This window comes from Phyllobates terribilis, unplaced genomic scaffold, assembly GCF_046119375.1.
Source record: "Phyllobates terribilis strain yellow unplaced genomic scaffold, ASM4611937v1 Scaffold_7__3_contigs__length_470593459, whole genome shotgun sequence".
Classification (NCBI taxonomy): Eukaryota; Metazoa; Chordata; class Amphibia; order Anura; family Dendrobatidae; genus Phyllobates; species Phyllobates terribilis.
This window is the reverse complement of record NW_027362767.1, coordinates 68,150,642-68,170,192: the sequence shown is the minus strand read 5'-3', so window position 1 is coordinate 68,170,192 and position 19,551 is coordinate 68,150,642. Positions and strand designations below refer to the sequence as shown.

Below are 19,551 nucleotides of genomic sequence, written 5' to 3'. Positions count from 1 at the left end.
ATGTGTAGTCACATACTGACCAGACATAGCAGAGCTGAGCTTGTCCTCAGGATACCATAATGGGTTGTGATTATTCCTGGACCTACAGGTAAACTTACCCATCGTACAAGGGGAACGGCTCATGACCAGCTCGGCTCTGCTACATCAGTAAAGAGTTATCAGCCATATGCTCGTTCAGCCGATATCCATTCACTCTGGTTCCCCCATAAACGTGTCATTATTCAGTGCCAGGCTTCTCTAGCAGCCAGCTATCTCCTGCAGTCACAAAGTGGTCGGACATATTGAAATATAGTATGCCTGATCCTGGTCACCACCTGCATCAGGCCATCATCTGGATGCCCCCATGCACATTAGATTGTCACCTGTTCCTGCTGAAACTCCTCTTAGGTCATCCAAAAAAGTGAAAAACCTAACCGCTTGTGTGTTGGCCTGCTTAAGGCTATGTGCCCACGATGCAGAAATGCTCCGGATTTTTCCTGAGCGTTTCTGCATCTCCCTGGCAGAAAAAAACGCATGCGGATTGTGCATGCGGATTGTGCAGCGTTCTTCACTTGCATTTCCGCATGCAGGTTGACAAGCGCTTTCCAAGCGATTTTAGCATCACTTGGAAAGTGCTTGACAACTTGGTCACACTATATAAATCCATGCAACCGGCATGGATTTGTATACTGTGACCGAAAGAATGGTAAAAAATAAAAAAAATAAATCTATACTTACCATCCGATGGCCCCCGCAGTCTTGCTTCTCTCCATCCTGGCTGCCGGCAGATCGCGGTACACTGAAGGACCTGCCGTCACATGACTATGACGTCAGCGCAGGTCCTTCAGTCCACCGCGATCTGCCGGCATGGGAGGACAAGTGCAGCGGGGGCCGTCAGAAGGTAAATATAATATTTATTTTTTATTTTATTCTTTTTTTACAGGTTCTATGGTACCCGGGTCCGGAGGAGAGTCTCCTGTCCTCCACACCCGGGTACCATCCGCACATTGTAACGCATGGATTCCACATCTACAGATGCAGTGATGCGGATTCCATGTGTTCCAATGCAAGTCAATGGCAGCGAAAACGCTGCGCTTCCGCAAAATAATTGGTAGTGCTGCGTTTTTTTCCACAATGATAATCCGCAGCGGAAATTTCCGCAGCATGTGCACAGCACATGCGGATTATCATTGGGGAACATGGCAGACCTTCCACCATCCGTTTTTTAAGCGTTTCTGTGGCGTTTTTGCCGCTGCGGAAACGCTTAAACGCATCGTGGGCACACAGCCTAAAGGGGATCTCCAGGAATAGAAAACCATGTAATGTGAATGGGGGCTGTGCTTGTGAGCATGTGCAGTAGGACGCTCCGCTGCTGTATCCTGGATATAATCTATACCAACTACTTCCATGACACTGCAGTGGAGCATCCTACTGCACGTGTTCACAAGCATCTGTGACCTTTTTCTTTTTATATCCCTGGAGAACCCCTTTAAGTGCAGTATATATTTTGGGTTGAGAACAATCACCGCTGATCTTTCTATTTTCTTCAGCTTTGAATTTTTCATTGAATTGCGTTTTTTTTTTTTTTTTTACCAGTGCCATTGTAGAGAAAGACTTAATACTGTCCATCGGCCAGACAGAGACGTCCTTGGCACCTCCGGAGTCTGCCGACATGAAGATGCCCGCCATCTTCTCTGACCTGGACAAAGATGATGAAATCTCCAGCAGTTTGTTTGATGAACTGAAGAAGGAACCTGAATCTCTGACAGTTCTTGCTCCGGACGCTGGAGACGAGATCATTGCACTTGACTTCACTTCTAGTGGTGAGTGTTTGGTGCTATGTACAGTGGTGATCAGGGGTCCTCATCGGGCTCTTGTGGGGATTCAGTGCTCTGTACGATGGTGATCGGGGGTCCTCATCGGGCTCTTGTGGGGATTCAGTGCTCTGTACGATGGTGATCGGGGGTCCTCATCGGGCTCTTGTGGGGATTCAGTGCTCTGTACGATGGTGATCGGGGGTCCTCATCGGGCTCTTGTGGGGATTCAGTGCTCTGTACGATGGTGATCGGGGGTCCTCATCGGGCTCTTGTGGGGATTCAGTGCTCTGTACGATGGTGATCGGGGGTCCTCATCGGGCTCTTGTGGGGATTCAGTGCTCTGTACGATGGTGATCGGGGGTCCTCATCGGGCTCTTGTGGGGATTCAGTGCTCTGTACGATGGTGATCGGGGGTCCTCATCGGGCTCTTGTGGGGGTTCAGTGCTCTGTACGGTGGTGTTGGGTCCTCATCGGGCTCTTGTGGGGGTTCGGTGCTCTGTACGGTGGTATTGGGTCCTCATCAGGCTCTTGCGGGGGTTTGGTGCTCTGTACGGTGGTGTTGGGTTCTCATCGGGCTCTTGCGGGGGTTTGGTGCTCTGTACGGTGGTGTTGGGTTCTCATCGGGCTCTTGCGGGGGTTCAGTGCTCTGTACGATGGTGATCGGGGGTCCTCATCGGGCTCTTGTGGGGATTCAGTGCTCTGTACGATGGTGATCGGGGGTCCTCATCGGGCTCTTGTGGGGATTCAGTGCTCTGTACGATGGTGATCGGGGGTCCTCATCGGGCTCTTGTGGGGGTTCAGTGCTCTGTACGGTGGTGTTGGGTCCTCATCGGGCTCTTGTGGGGGTTCGGTGCTCTGTACGGTGGTATTGGGTCCTCATCAGGCTCTTGCGGGGGTTTGGTGCTCTGTACGGTGGTGTTGGGTTCTCATCGGGCTCTTGCGGGGGTTTGGTGCTCTGTACGGTGGTGTTGGGTTCTCATCGGGCTCTTGCGGGGGTTCAGTGCTCTGTACGGTGGTGTTGGGTTCTCATCGGGCTCTTGCGGGGGTTCAGTGCTCTGTACGGTGGTGTTGGGTTCTCATCGGGCTCTTGCGGGGGTTCAGTGCTCTGTACGGTGGTGTTGGGTTCTCATCGGGCTCTTGTGGGGGTTCAGTGCTCTGTACGGTGGTGTTGGGTTCTCATCGGGCTCTTGTGGGGGTTCAGTGCTCTGTACGGTGGTGTTGGGTTCTCATCGGGCTCTTGCGGGGGTTCAGTGCTCTGTACGGTGGTGTTGGGTTCTCATCGGGCTCTTGTGGGGGTTCAGTGCTCTGTACGGTGGTGTTGGGTCCTCATCGGGCTCTTGCGGGGGTTTGGTGCTCTGTACGGTGGTGTTGGGTTCTCATCGGGCTCTTGCGGGGGTTTGGTGCTCTGTACGGTGGTGTTGGGTCCTCATCAGGCTCTTGCGGGGGTTTGGTGCTCTGTACGGTGGTGTTGGGTTCTCATCGGGCTCTTGCGGGGGTTTGGTGCTCTGTACGGTGGTGTTGGGTTCTCATCGGGCTCTTGCGGGGGTTCAGTGCTCTGTACGGTGGTGTTGGGTTCTCATCGGGCTCTTGTGGGGGTTCAGTGCTCTGTACGGTGGTGTTGGGTTCTCATCGGGCTCTTGTGGGGGTTCAGTGCTCTGTACGGTGGTGTTGGGTTCTCATCGGGCTCTTGCGGGGGTTCAGTGCTCTGTACGGTGGTGTTGGGTTCTCATCGGGCTCTTGTGGGGGTTCAGTTACCTGTACGGTGGTGTTGGGTTCTCATCGGGCTCTTGTGGGGGTTCAGTGCTCTGTACGGTGGTGTTGGGTTCTCATCGGGCTCTTGTGGGGGTTCAGTTACCTGTACGGTGGTGTTGGGTTCTCATCGGGCTCTTGTGGGGGTTCAGTGCTCTGTACGGTGGTGTTGGGTTCTCATCGGGCTCTTGTGGGGGTTCAGTGCTCTGTACGGTGGTGTTGGGTTCTCATCGGGCTCTTGTGGGTGACTGGTGCTCTGTACGGTGGTGATCGGGCTCTTGTGGGTCTTCTGTCTTTTATGAAGTCTGATAATGTTATGTATTTTTGGTCACTAGATTCTGAGCAGCAGTTTGAGGTTCCTTTGTATAATGACGTCATGCTCCACCCAACCAGTAAGCCACCGGAGAGCATGCTGCTGTCTCCCATCCCAGCTCCCGAGAAGCCTAAGCCTCTACGCAGCAACGCTGACCCAGCACTAAACAGAGAGGTGGCGATAAAGATGGAGTCGAGCCCAGAACAGCTGGAGCTGGTGGCATTCACCATGCCGCAACTCTCCAAGCCATCCAGCCCATCAGACCTCAGCAGCCAGAGCTCCTCAGAGGTGCGTTCACCACGCCTATGTATCAAGGGAACCGATAGTGTTTACATGGAGAATGGCGTCCAGAGGAGCCGGGATATGTGTACAAAGAGAGCGGATCGATCTGCAAAGACCTATGGCTCTTGTACCCCCCACCAGTACCCCCACCCCCAATACTGCACCATTCTCCTCTGTTCTTACTAAGTTGGTTTCTGCGGCAAGAAGACAGGAAAAATGGAAGGTGTTTAATGGGGGGATTGTCCTGAAGAAAAAAAAAATTAGTAGTGGGACACTCTCCCATTCCAAAGCTTCCAGGGGTCCCGTCTGGTGCCTGCTCCTCTGGGGGGGGGGTCCCCCGCCTGGTGCTTACTCCTTTTGGGGCCGGGTGTGGGGGGGGGGGGGTCTCGCCCGGTGCCTGCTCCTTTTGGGGGGGGTCCCCCGCCTTGTGCCTGATCCTTTTGGGGGCGGTCCCCGCCAGAACACATTGGAAATTTGTCTAAATCAGTTTTTCCACACTCCAGCCCTCTTGGCCCCTAATATGTCATGTTTTCATTTAGTGCATCAGACATTGCCATAGGCTCTCGCCTGTGTAATACTAGGGACATCCTGAAAACTTGGTGTTGGTAGCCGTGTGGGCTGGAGTTTGGGAAACCTTGATATACAGTAGCTGTGGGGGATGGGTGAGTACCTGCCTTTACTTTCTTTTACACCAGTCTGAGCCCTTTGTCCAATGTGTTTTTATTCTTCTTTACCACATGATGGCAGAATGGGACTGCAATAACCAAAGAGAAACTGTGTGCAGCCTGTAACCATGACAACACATACATTTGGAAGGGTTCTGTACACTCAAAAATAGGATATTGTAGATTAAGATTATTTGCTAATTTCATTATTTTAAATTGTTTCTGTAAATAGTAAGTTATACCCTATGCCACTGATCACTACCCCCCTCATCCCTGTGATGCTAATACCGTGGCTGTGGGACACAGGACCACAGACAATGACTGGAGCAGAAGTGCCCACCCGACCTCTGCTCCGTTCAGTCTGTGGGATTTTGCTGTAGTCGGCAGCCTCACATGTAATAAATTGCGTTTAAGGTCCAGCATTTACACCCCGAATAGCAGAGCTTGTTCTGAGGATCACAGGTGGTCTCAGCAGTCGGACCCCCTAACAATCAATATAATTTATCCGTTATCCGATGGCATTTTGAGAATAACCCTTTAATAACTTCACAACAGTGAAAGTAAGAGTCCACAGCGAGTAACAGATGAGCAGTATGTAATGGTGTGTGATGTGGGAGGTCTTGGAGAGGATTCCCCTATAGGATTCTGACATGTAGTTTCCCCTTCCCGCAGCCCGGCTCCCCCGCAGAGTACTGCTTTGATGTGGACAGTGAAATCTCAAGGGCGTTCAAGATGGATTTGGTGGAGAAACTCTTTGCAATAGACACAGAATCCAAGACCCCATTCTCCACACAGGTGTGTATTACCTTGGTTTTCCTGGCACTGTTATAATAGGAAGGGAATAATGAAGATTTACAAGCGAGTAGTGTAGGGCAGGAATCCAAAAGCTCCAGCTGTTGTGAAACTACAACTCCTAACATGGCCTGACAGCTGGGGCTGTTGGGGAATGGTGGGAGTCAGTGTCAGTTTCTAGACATGATCAAATTTTATTGAATTTTACAAAAGTTTGTATTTTATTTTTTTAATATGGATTTTTTTTTTCCGTAATTCGCTCTGAGCTACTTCAGCGATGTAGTGTTCTGCTTCAGCCGCCAGGCGAAGTGTTACACCCACACCGTTCACACAAACCTTCTTTGGCCACTTCACTCCAGGCCAGGACCCCCAACCAAGACTAAGTCTCCAAGTAATGTTTAAGGAATAGACATGCAGGAAGCCAAGGCCTGGAGTGAAGTGGCCAAAGTGGATCCGCACAATGGGGGGGGGAGGGGAGAGGAGCAGATGGGCTGCGAGGAATGCAGGACAAGTGAGATTATTATTTATTTTTATTTGTTGTATTTTTATTATGTATTATTTAATATTAGTTTTATTTTATTATATATTTTATTATTTGGTTACCATTTTTATTATTACTATTAATATATAATATAAAAATAATAAAACGAATAGAAAATAATACATAATAAAATGGTAATAAAAATAAAACAAATGAAAATAAATATAATTTATTATATTTTTTTTGTTGTTGTTGCATCTTACTTTTATCCTGCTCTGCTATTGCCTTTACATAACTTCTCTAAAAATGTATATTTCCCTGTGAAATCTGCATGACTTGCCGAATTGTAATGTCAGCAGATCCGCTCCTCTCTAATAGTCACACAATTACTGGGGTGTAAGGCTGTGTGCCCACGATGCGTTTTTAATGCGTTTCCGCAGCGTTTTTGCAGCTGCGGAAACGCATTAAAAACGCATGGTAGAAGGCCTGCCATGTTCCCCAATGATAATCTGCATGTGCTGTGCACATGCTGCGGAAATTTCCGCTGCGGATTATCATTGCGGAAAAAAACGCAGCACTACCAATTATTTTGCGGAAACGCTGCTTTTTCGCCGCCATTGACTTGCATTGGAAAGCATGGATTATGCATCACTGCATCTGTACTTGCGTAATTGGTGCGTTCTAATGTGCGGATGGTACCCGGGTGTGGAGGACAGGAGACTCTCCTCCACACCCAGGTACCATTAAAAAATCTGTAAAAAACAAAGAATAAAATAAAAAATAAATGTATATTTACCTTCCGGCAGCCCGCGCTGCACTCCTACTTGCTTCCCGGCACTTTGCAGTGGATTGAAGGACCTGCGCTGACGTCAGTCATGTGACGGGTCACGCGATGCTGACATCAGCAGGTCTTTCAATCCACTGCTGCCGGCACCGAGTGAAGCAAGCCAGCGCGGGCCATCGGAGGGCAAGTATATATTTATTTTTAACCACTCTCTCGGGTCACGCTATATAAATACATGCCGTTTGCATGGAGTTATATAGTGTGACCAAGTTGTCACAAGCACTTTCCAAATGATGCTAATCGCTTGGAAAGCGCTTGTCAATCCGCATGCGGAAATGTCAGTGAATAACGCTCCAAATCCGCATGTACAATCCGCATGTACAATCCGCATGTACAATCCGCATGTACAATCCGCATGTACAATCCGCATGTGTTTTTTCTGCCAGGGAGATGCAGAAACGCTCAGGAAAAATCCTGAGCATTTCTGCATCGTGGGCACATAGCCTGAAGGTCGCAGAGCCCCGCTGTAGATGTGATTGTGTTCGGGTTAATGATTCCCTCTTATTGAATATAAATAGCGACCGTGTTCTTCTTTTTCATACAGGAAACAGATTTAGACCTGGAAATGTTGGCTCCGTACATCCCAATGGACGACGACTTCCAGCTGAGAAGCTTTGATCAACTTTCCGCCTTGGAGAGTGAATCTGCGCCCCCTCAGCCTTTAGGACACATGACCAATCTGTTTCAGCCCACCATCATACCCATCACCACTGATTTAAAACCAATCACCACCGAAGCGATGAGTGACCCCAAGACCGTCATTGTCCATTCCCCTGTCCAGGTGATGAAGGAGGGGCACAGCGCCCCTTCTTCGCCTTACGGTGCTAGCCGCAGTCGCACAAGTTCTCCTGTAAGAACGGACAAGACGTCAGACAAGACGGACAGATCCCGCCCAGGAACTCCAAATATACAAAGTCCTCTAAGTAAAAGGTAATTATTTTAAATCTGCAGCTTAACGAGTAACGGTGGCCCCTGTGGACTACGGATTTCAGGAGGACTGGCCAACCAGCTAACGTTCTTTACATATATGGTGGTGGGATGGTCCGGCATGATGTATTGTATTTCAGCACGTCTGAACTTCAGCTGACAGATTTCTCTTGCTTTTCCCAGATCTACAGTCCTGGATGAGGACATCAGTCCAAAGATGATAGCGTTACATAATGCCCAGCGAAAACGGAAAATCGTAAACGACGGCTCGTTGTTTCAAGCAGTGGGAATCGTAAGTTTTTAATTTCTTCCATTTGGTCAGTAGCACCTGTGCTGTAGACATCTTGCATAGCATATATGAGCAGACGATCATCTCTTTACTATTTTTTTTCTTTTTTTACAAATTCAGGGGACTTTATTCCAAACCACTGTCGACCCAGGGCCGAACTCACCACTGTGGAAACGTGTTAAAGGGGCTGACCTCGAGCGGCCGACTGGAGCCGAGAAGAGAACAATTATCTTATTGTCCACAGGTATGTTTTCCCCCAAAAAAACATCACAGCTTATCATTGCAGGGGGTATCCTATGTCCACACTGGATACTGCATCTAGATGTCAGGGCAGGAAATCCACCGCGTATTATTAGAAGTAACAGTGGATGAGATTTCACCAAATCTCATTCATCTGTTACATAAAAGAAGAAAAAAAAACCTCTATGCAGAAATTGACCATTGGTGCAGATTTTAAGTCGACTTATTCTGCAGAATTCGCCTTTTGCAATGTATAGAGTAAAATCTGCAACAGAATTCCTGACAAATCTGCTTGTAAGGCTATGTTCACATGTTGCTTTTTTTATGCAAATTTTAAGCTTCGTTTTACAGAACCAGCAAAAGTTGAGCTTTCAGAAATCTCACGCACACACCTTGATGTTTTTTTCCTGACTGAATTGGAAAACTGCTTTTCACCCTTTCAAAGCAATGAGTAAGTGCAAAAAACGCAACAAAAAAACACAGGTATCAGGTTTTGCTGCGTTTTTGTGAAAAAAGCAGGTACAGCAGTATGTAAAACTCATTTATTTTTGTGATTTCCCCCCAAAACTTAAATAGCACCTGTCAGCAGGAATTGTGCTCAGTAAGGCTGTGTGCCCACTATGCGTTTTTGATGCGGAATTTCCGCGGCGTAAACGCTTGCAAAACGCTTGGTAATCCGCGCCCCAGGATCCCCAATGAAAATGTTCTGTGCCCATGCTGCCGAATTTTTTGCAGCGGATTTTCTTTGCGGAAAAATCCGCAGCATGTCCATTATTTGTGCGTTTCTGCATGCGGATTTGAGGTCCCAATGCATTTGAAAAACGCATGTAAAAACACTGCAAAAACGCGTCAAAAACACTTGTAAAATCCGCAAGCGTTTTTGACTGCCAAGAACATGCAGAAACGCTGCAGAAATTTTCTGCTTCATTTCTGCATCGTGGGCACATACCCTAAACCACATACAATGTCAGGTGGGTGCCTTTACACTGATTAAAATGATACCTTGGCTGATGAAATCCGTCCTTTGGTCCCTTGTGTAATCTTTACTTTCAGTATGGAGATAATGATATGCTCGTGCTTCAGGGTGGGCTGTGGGGGGCGCTCTATCTGGTGCTCTGCTTACATATTCATCTGTATGCTCTTATGACAGCTCACTGTGCCTTCACTGACCTGCCTCCTATGTTACCTAGCCCCGCACTACTAGATGCATTATGTAAAATAGGAGGCAGGTCAGTGAAGTCACACTGAGCTGTCATAAGAGCATACAGATAGAGCGCCCCCCACAGGCCGCCCCAAAGCATGAGCAGATCATTATCTCCAAACTGAAAGTAAAGATTACACAAGAACCACAAAACTGAGTTCATCAACCAAGGTATCATTTTTATCAGTGTAATGTCGCCCACCTGACAATGTATGTAGTTTACTGAGCACAATCCCGCTGACAGGTGTACTTTAAACCATAATGCATAATGTCTTGGTCTCATCACCGGAGAATAGCAGTTAGGATTAGTACAGTTTAATTAAATTAGTGATATGTGTAAAAATTGGCTGACCAAGGTGTGAAATTGAACAATACCTGATCACGCAATGGCAGACCATAGTGTGAAAGTAAACCATGTCCTACAAACTGAATGCACTGCCAGTGTCTTAGGTAAACTATTCCTGACCAATTCACCTCACCCCGCTATTAGATTTGTAATGGTGTATTTTTCTATGAACTTTTTTGTTCAGGATGGTCACTATTTTTTCAGAAATAAAAAAAATCTTTTTTCACTAAATAATTTGATCAAATTGCCCTTTTTTTCAAAGTGGTTTTATGGTTTCACATACCGTATTTTTCGGACTATAAGACGCACCTAGGTTTTAGAGGAGGAAAATTAAAAAATGTAAGCAAAAAATGTGTTTATGATGCACTTTTAAGGGGGAGCTGGTCTTCTGCTGACACTGGTATAGGGGTAATGTCTCCCAATTCTGACAATATCCACCCATCCTGGCATATATGCCCCCCCTTCCTTTTATGCATGGTCCCCATCCCTATCCTGGTATGCCTGGCACCCCTCATCCCCTGTCCTGGTATGCCTGGCACCCCTCATCCCCTGTCCTGGTATGCCTGGCACCCCTCATCCCCATCATGCTGCACATAAAAAAAAATAAATAAATAAATACTCCTACTCACCTTTCTTCTCTCCTCCAGCGCTGCGTCCTGTCTGCCCGCACTGATCTCTCCATGTGAGTCGCGCATGACGACACTACCATGCGCACGGCTCACAAGGAGAGATCAGCTGCCGGAAGTCACTGCTCCCCACGCCGGGACTGTGTGCGCGGGGAGCAGTGACTTCATGCTCCTTCATAGCCAGCACACAGCGTAGCCGGAGCGCGGCTCCTGCTGCTGCCGGGCTATAGCGTGTGCCTGCTTATTAAAGGGCATGAATAGTCACCTCCTCCCCACGCCCATGGGCGTGGAGAGAGGTTGAATATTCATGCCCTTTAATAGCGGGCACAGGCGATTCCGGCAGGAGCCGCGCTGTGGCTACACTGTGGGCCGCTATTAAGGAGCATGAATATTCAGTGCTCCCCACGCCCTATGGGCGTGGGAAGCAGTGAATATTCATGCTCCTTAATAGCGGCGGGGACAGTGTAGGCTGCAGCGGGCGGCTCCTGCCTCCTGTGCCCCGCTCCTCCACTGCTACCGCTCCCCCCCATATATATATACCCCCCCCCCCAACATTTGGACTATAAGACGCACCCCCCATATTCCTCCAAAATTTTGGAGGATAAAAGTGCGTCTTATAGTCCGAAAAATACGGTATGTCTTGCATTGGTGACCTGTGTTCATGCTTCTGTGCTGGAAGCAAAGCTGAACATTGGGATCCTGAAAAAAAGCAGCAAAACCAATTTTTTTTGTAAGCAGCTTCTTTACTGCCAGGAGAGCAGGTTTTGCCTGCAGAAGCAAATGCAGCAAAAACACAATGTGTGAACATAGCCTATATCTTGCAGATTATGCCGTTTTTTTGTTGTTGTTTATTTCCCGTGTGGACATACCCTTTATCTGCTCAGCCATTTTGGGAGAAAGTTTTGCATTCTTACCTGTGAACTTTTTTCCATTGCAGACATGGCCAGTCGGTTGCTCGGGCAGTCATTGGACGGCACCGGACTTCCCCAGCTGACCAGTTACGACTGTGAAGTAAATGCCCCCATCCAAGGAAACCGAAACCTGTTGCAGGGAGAGGAATTATTAAGAGCTCTCGATCAAGCTAACTGATCCCTTCGCTTCCCCTCTTCTGGACACTTGTGAACCTTTCTCCACCCAAAGCAGTGTATTTATATTTTCTAGATCTGATTATTAGAAGCCTGTCTACAATCCCGCTCCACTCAGCTGTCTTTTCTATTTTTTATTCTTTAACAGAAGGAATCTGTTCCAACTCCATATATACCAATCCCACATAGTACATCATAATCAATATTAAGTCAAAAGTGCACCTTTTTGGTCATCTTCTCTTCTTTTTTTTTTTTTATGCTGAAAGGAAAAAAAAAAAGCAAAAAAAAAAAAAATCCCGACTCCTCCAGCAGTTCCTTTCTTATTCCATTAGTCGTTTCTCTCTCTCTGTATCCGTCTCATACGTTATCATACACAGGAAACAATGCTTTGCCAGCGGTGCATTGTAGTCACAATCGCACAATCTATATTTTCTTAAGAAAACAAAAAATAAAATTACCAGCAGGTTCTTCATGCAATATATATTATGCATTTTTAAAGATTTAGTTTATATGTTTTATTTTTTTTGTGTTTTTTGGATTCTTTTTAGTTTCTATTATCTATAAAAAGAAAAAAAAATCACGTTCAGGCCTGACGTCGCTCCCACATGTCGTAACGTATCAGAACGCAGCGGCTACGGCAGAGAATTAAAAGGCAAAGAGCTGTAATCACCACAACTTTTTATTATTTTTTTTTCTTTTGGAAAATGGGTAGATTTATATAGTTAAAAAAAAAAAATCTCTTGGTAAGAGACACTTAATGTAGCAGATGGGTATGAACCTGCTCTGAATAAAGGATATTCCTGCTTGTAGTTGTAAAGACTCCATGGCAATTTTTGTAACCGTATGAAATGTTTACCGCGCTCGTGGTGTCGAAACTTCAAGCTCACGTTAAAAAAAAAAAAAAAGTTACTAAAACAAGGAAAAAAAAAAAGAAAAATATAAAGAATTATGTATTGCTAGCAAAATGGCATCGGACATAGACTTCGCTCGGTATTCGATTGAGCGCTTTTTTTTTTTTTTTCTTATCCTCTGAATTTTACATGAAGTTCAGCTAGTAAAAAAAAATAAAAAATTAAATCTGTTTAGTAAATTTTTTTATTTAGGGGGTTGTCGTAGGTGTAACATCTGCTCGTGTGATTTGTATGTTGCAGACTGTGCAAAATTGTATTTTTTTTTTGTTTCCATCTATCTCTCTTTTGCTGTTTTGTGGTTGGATCAAACACTAAATGTATTGTTTTATGACATCAATAAACATTATACGTGGACCAGGCCACACATGCTCGTAACTATGTCTTCTGTCAATCAAGGGTGTGTGTCTGTGAATGGGAGATTATTATTCACTGGTCACTCTACATCATTTAAAGGGTTCTGCCGCCGATTTACTCCTCAACGTGGAAATTGCATCATCAAGGAGAAGCCGTGGAATGATGGAAATCACAGGATGGACAGACGTGTTACCGATATGCAAATGGAGTGTGAGGAACGTCGTTCTGTCGCACTGAATGCACTTGGGCAAATCATCAAGATCTGCTGCTGGCAGCTTCATGTGCAATAGCCGACCAATGACGGCCCAGATGTGCTCGATGGGAGACCAGACTGGAGATGCTGAAGGGCCATGGTAGCAGGTTTAGGCCACGCAGGCTGCTCACAGCAGAACGAGCAACATGTGGCCTGGTGATGTCTGGTTGAAAAAACAGCTCCTGGGACACTTTGGCGAAATGGCTGGACCACTGGTTCCACCTCCAAATCAATGTAATGCCAAGCTGTTAGTGTACCTGGAAGGAAGAAGAATAATATTTCTATAGCGCCACCAAATTTCACAGAACTTTACAATTAAGTGGGGACATGTACAGACAATACAAAGTAACAGTTACAGGAGGAGTGAGAGCCCTGCTCGCAAGAGCTTACAATCTATAAGGAAATGGGGGGGACGCAAAAGGTAAAAACTGCTTGTCATGTACGGTCCAGCAATCATAATGGGGCATTTCATATAAATCTACGTGATCCGGTCTCCAGCCAGTGTCTTAAGTGCAGTTACCAAGTGTTATTTGGTGTATCGAGGATGTGGAGACAGATGAATAAGAGACCAAATTCTGAGGAAAACTTTGAAAGCGGAAAGAGTTAGATTGGTGAAGTGAGGTGATAATCCTGTGTAGACATGTTTATAAAGCACGCTTAATAATGTGGGGGCTAGGTATTAGTCGGATCATCCGGGGTAGTGCATTCCAGAAAAATGATGCAGCACGGGAGAAGTCTTGGACACTAAGGCCAGAGGTTTCTGATTATGGAGGATGTTGGTCTTTTATCAGTGGCAGAAAGGAGAGCAGGGTAGGGTGATAGACAGAGATGAGGGAGGAGATGTAGGGCGGTGCAGAACTGTGGAGAGCTTTTTGGGTGAGAGAGATGAGTTTGTATTGTATTCTGTGGTGAATGGGTAACCAGTGTAATGACTGACACAAGATGGAAGCATCGGTGAAGTGGATGGACAGAAATACAACCCTGGCTGCCACATTCAGGAATGATTGGAGAGGAGAAAGTTTGATAAGGGGGAGACCGATCAGAAGAGAGTTGCAGTAGTCCAGACGAGAGTGAATAATAGCGACAGTAAGAGTTTTTGAAATTTCAAAGGTGAGAAAAGGTCGTATTCTGGAGATGTTTTTAGATGAAGGTGACGAGTGATTGTATATGGGGAATAAAGGAAAGTTCTGTGTCAAATGTGAGCACAAGACACTGAGCGTGCTGCTGGGGAGTTATGGTTGAACCCTCCAAGGTGATTGCAATATCGGACATAGGTAGGTTAGTAGAGGGGGGGGGGGGACTCAAGGAGTTCAGTTTCGAATAGAGGGAGGACATGATGTTGGGCCCCCTTTCACACGTCCATATAAAACCGGTACTGAAAAAGAAGTACCGGTGTAAACAGTGTTTTTCTGGTATGGCAAAAAAAAATGACAAACGTTCTCCTATACTTTACAATGTAAAACACAAATGACACTGCTGCCACCTGCGTGCTGTACATGGTTTACACGGACCTATAGACTAGTATTGGCCCTTGTCATCCATGCTGCCAGTAAAATATGGACCCGTCTCCATGTGGTTTACACAGACACACAGTTCATGTAAAAAGACACGTGAGCAGCCCCATAGGTTATAATGGGCGCGTGTGGTACCTGTGAAGAAAACTGATACTACACGTACTGGAAACATGGATGTGTGCAGGAGGCCTCAGAGACGGCGGAGTACAGGGGTCTGGCCACTGTACATTCTGCCAGCCCACCCCATTATCCCGGGGGTGACGTTCCCTCCTGAAGGCCTCTTTGTACTGTTGCCCATGCGGTTTTTGGCCATCACGGCATCCAATACAGAAGTGAGACTCCTCGCGGAAGAGGACAGACCTCCGTTGCAGCCTCTGTCGCCATGATAGGCTTTGAGTGTTGGCATAGAGTTAGTGGATTAGAATGGTCCTCGCTTGCCCCGGCCTCTGCTGCGATGGTGACGTCTTGTCCATAGCATGTGAGCGCTGCAGCCAATCACTGGACTTGTCATCTACCACAGCATCACTGCTGAGCCCGGTGATTGGCTGCAGCGGTCACATGCTGTACACGGGATGTCGCCATTGCTTCCCTGTGATCAGCGGTCAGCACCTCGGCTACCAGGGGTAACCGAGAACACACGTACAATCTGTTTAATGAATTTCCACAAACTATAAATGTCTTTCCTCTGGATTGTTTATTAAATTCGATTTAGTTTTTACATTCAGGAGCTCTGGGTACAGGGCGACCACAGCAGCCATCACTGTGCCGGCACTGCAGGATCTGTGCACGGAAAAGAGGAGGAAACACAACATTCACTTCCGGTTAGTTACAGCTCATGCGCGCACGCGCCCAGACGCAGCCTGTGCTTTGTGGGACGGGTGCGCGCACGTACAGTTTGTTAATTTTTTTTCTACGCAAGCGCAGAAGAATGATGACGTCACCGAAGCGTAGGTTCCTGCGCGTCGCCCTACGGAGTCCGGTGAGTGTCAGGCCAGGTGTATGGAGAGACTCGTGTGTCACGTGACTGCAGTGATGCCAGTGAGACCGTGCGGATACTAGTGACGCTGGGTCCGGTGTATGTGCAGTGATGTTTACCGACAGCTGCGACGTGTGTGCACCCCCCCCCCCCCCCCTTATAACGCTGAGACACATAGACCACCCAACTTTGAGGTACAGGAAGTGCAGCACATATAAACCACAACCATAACTCTACCCAATCCTTACTGTGCCCCTAGTGAAGCCCCTGGGTGGTCCCACCCCCCACTCACTGCCATATTCCTCTCATGGCCTCCTACATGGTATAATACCCCTTTACACAGTTTGACACCCCCCCCAGTGACCCCACTACAGTATATTGCCCCCTCGCACAGTATGATGCCTATACAATGCCCCCCGCGTGGTGTAATGCCCTCACACAGTATGACTACCCCCACCCCCTCACACAGTGCGATGTCCGTTAATGATATAATGCCCCCTCTTACAGTATGATACCCACACATGGTATTCAGCCTCCACAGTGCCCCCCACTTACAGTTTGATGCCCGCTCACACAGTTTACGGCCTCCACAGTGCCCCCCCCACATAGTGAAAAGCCCTCAGTTCGATGCCACCTCACTGTTCCCCTGCATTTTATAATGCATTCATAGTGCCCCCTCTTACATAATGATGCCCCTCACACAGTATTAGGCCCCCCCCATGTAGTATAATGCTCTCTCGCTTAGTACGATGCCCCCACGCTGCCCTTCATACATCATGTTGCCTCCCCACAAAGAAAAGGCTAAAAAAAAAAACAAACAAATACGTAGCTGTATTCCCCTGACGAGCAGACCTGCACCGCTCTGCGAGGCGCCTCCTAATGATGTCATCACAGGGGGGCACACATTTGCTGGGTGCTGGCGCAAGAAGCAGACGCTTCCCTGTGCCACGATCGTATTCAATTGTATCTGCAAACTATGGACATACTGACAATCTTCCGGGACCACTTCTGAAGTATGACCCCAGTGATCCATGCAGATGAAAGCCACAATACCTCAATACAAATCCAGGCCACACAGCCCCCACCATAAACACTGCCATAATAACCCATCACTAAGCTGTGCACAGCGCCACCTATTGCAGTGGCGGCTACACTACCTCGATACAAAGCCCCATCTCATGGCTGGGGGTGGTCACGAAGCCGATAGTGTTCAGTATTGGGACCAGCTGTTAGGTCAATTGGCGGCCCCTGCTTCTGTCGTCAGCCCAGAAGCAGCAGTGTAGCGTCCCCATTAGCATGGATGAATAAGAGCACAAGTTTACGGTATCACTGGGGTCTTTCCTGCAGGCTCATGGGTGCAGTTTTTGTCCTCACGATGGGACCATACTCGGGATTCCTCCAATTTATTCCACAATTAAGAGTCCACAGTATATTGTACTAGCTATTGAGCTCATTCTACGCCCGGATGGCGAGCATTTTTATTGGTATATGGTCTCCCATCCTGGTATTTGTGCTGCCCCCATCCTGGTATTTGTGCTCCCCAATCCTGTTCCTCCATCCTGTTATGTGCTGCCCTCATCCCTATCCTGGTATGCAAGGCACCCCTCATCCCCCAATCCTGGTATGCATGGTCCCCTCATCCCCAATCCTGGTATGCATGGCTCCCTCATACCCAATCCTGGTATGCATGGCACCCCATCCCTCATCCCTATCCTGGTATGCATGGCACCTCATCCCTCATCCCCCAATCCTGGCATGCATGGCGCCCCTCATCCCCCAATCCTGGCATGCATGGCGCCCCTCATCCCCCAATCCTGGCATGCATGGCGCCCCTCATCCCCAATCCTGGCATGCATGGCGCCCCTCATCCCCCATCCTGGCATGCATGGCGCCCCTCATCCCCCATCCTGGCATGCATGGCGCCCCCTCATCCCCCCATCCTGGCATGCATGGCGCCCCCTCATCCCCCCATCCTGGCATGCATGGCGCCCCCTCATCCCCCCATCCTGGCATGCATGGCGCCCCCTCATCCCCAATCCTGGCTTGCATGGCGCCCCTCATCCCCAATCCTGGCTTGCATGGCGCCCCTCATCCCCAATCCTGGCTTGCATGGCGCCCCTCATCCCCAATCCTGGCTTGCATGGCGCCCCTCATCCCCAATCCTGGCATGCATGGCGCCCCTCATCCCCAATCCTGGCATGCATGGCGCCCCTCATCCCCAATCCTGGCATGCATGGCTCCCTTATACCCAATCCTGGTATACATGGTACCCCATCCCTCATCCCTATCCTAGTATGTATGGTACCCCTCATCCTGGTATGCATGGTACCCCTCATCACTATCCTGGTATGCATGACCCCCCATCCCTCATCCCTATCGTGGTATGCTTGGCACCCCCCATCCCCCAATCCTGGAATGCGTGGCACCCCCATCCCCCAATCCTGGAATGCGTGGCACCCCCATCCCCCAATCCTGGAATGCGTGGCACCCCCATCCCCCAAACCTGGAATGCGTGGCACCCCTCACCCCCCAAACCTGGAATGCGTGGCACCCCTCACCCCCCAAACCTGGAATGCGTGGCACCCCTCATCCCCCCAATCCTGGAATGCGTGGCACCCCTCACCCCCCCAATCCTGGAATGCGTGGCACCCCTCACCCCCCCCCCCCAATCCTGGAATGCGTGGCACCCCTCACCCCCCCCCCAATCCTGGAATGCGTGGCACCCCTCACCCCCCCCCCCAATCCTGGAATGCGTGGCACCCCTCACCCCCCCAATCCTGGAATGCGTGGCACCCCTCACCCCCCCAATCCTGGAATGCGTGGCACCCCTCACCCCCCCCCCCCCCCAATCCTGGAATGCGTGGCACCCCTCACCCCCCCCCAATCCTGGAATGCGTGGCACCCCTCACCCCCCCCCCCCAATCCTGGAATGCGTGGCACCCCTCACCCCCCCCCAATCCTGGAATGCGTGGCACCCCTCACCCCCCCCCAATCCTGGAATGCGTGGCACCCCTCACCCCCCCCAATCCTGGAATGCGTGGCACCCCTCACCCCCCCCCCAATCCTGGAATGCGTGGCACCCCTCACCCCCCCCCCCAATCCTGGAATGTGTGGCACCCCTCACCCCCCCCCAATCCTGGAATGCGTGGCACCCCTCACCCCCCCCCCAATCCTGGAATGCGTGGCACCCCTCACCCCCCCCCAATCCTGGAATGCGTGGCACCCCTCACCCCCCCAAACCTGGAATGCGTGGCACCCCTCACCCCCCCAAACCTGGAATGCGTGGCACCCCTCACCCCCCCAAACCTGGAATGCGTGGCACCCCTCACCCCCCCCAAACCTGGAATGCGTGGCACCCCTCACCCCCCCCCCAAACCTGGAATGCGTGGCACCCATCACCCCCCCAAACCTGGAATCTGTGGCACCCCTCCTCCCTTTCACGCTGCACACATACAAAAAAAAAAAACACTTATACTCACCTTTCTTCCCTGTGCTCCAGCGCTGCTGCGTCCTGTTCTGCCGGAGGCGGGGGGAGGAGTGCGGTGCCGGAGTACGCACATGCCCATACCGCGCTGTCCGGCGCCATTTTGCCGAAGACGCACTGCAAATGTGTTTTCAGTAAAGTGGCGCCGGATCGCGCTATGCACATGCGCCGACTCCGACTCCTTCACTCCTGCCCCCGGTCTCCGGCCAGAAGAGAAGCGCCGCGGCAACACTCTTCCCGGTCAGGTAAGTATGGTGCCGGAGATCGCGGTATGTGTTCAGTGTCTACGCATACCGCGATCTCCGGCGCCATACACTCCTCTTACCTGTAATGGCTGGATGCGGTCTTCTGTCTGGAGCCAGACTGCGCAGGCGTGTTGTGCTTGCGCAGTCTATAGAGGCTTCAGACAGAGGGACGCTTATA

At 49.2% G+C, this 19,551-nt stretch overlaps 2 protein-coding genes across 4 annotated transcripts in view; both read left to right on the top strand.

Moving 5' to 3' along the window:
• HIF1A (hypoxia inducible factor 1 subunit alpha) overlaps positions 1 to 12,922 on the top strand; it is a 50,253-nt gene extending 37,331 nt beyond the window's left edge. Inside the window, exons 9-15 of the mRNA XM_073638714.1 lie at positions 1,576 to 1,802; positions 3,881 to 4,146; positions 5,478 to 5,600; positions 7,467 to 7,852; positions 8,033 to 8,141; positions 8,259 to 8,382; positions 11,489 to 12,922. Coding sequence (XP_073494815.1) covers positions 1,576 to 1,802; positions 3,881 to 4,146; positions 5,478 to 5,600; positions 7,467 to 7,852; positions 8,033 to 8,141; positions 8,259 to 8,382; positions 11,489 to 11,640 — 1,387 coding nt within the window. The 3' untranslated portion in view covers positions 11,641 to 12,922. The remainder of the gene's footprint in view (positions 1 to 1,575; positions 1,803 to 3,880; positions 4,147 to 5,477; positions 5,601 to 7,466; positions 7,853 to 8,032; positions 8,142 to 8,258; positions 8,383 to 11,488) is intronic.
• Positions 12,923 to 15,529: 2,607 nt separating this feature from the next.
• SNAPC1 (small nuclear RNA activating complex polypeptide 1) overlaps positions 15,530 to 19,551 on the top strand; it is a 44,057-nt gene continuing 40,035 nt past the window's right edge. For 2 of the 3 annotated variants that reach the window (XM_073638713.1, XM_073638711.1), the window contains exon 1: positions 15,530 to 15,647. The gene's annotated coding sequence lies outside the window, so the exon portion shown is untranslated. Of the gene's footprint in view, positions 15,744 to 19,551 lie in introns of all 3 variants that reach the window. The other variant, XM_073638712.1, reaches the window with a different exon arrangement.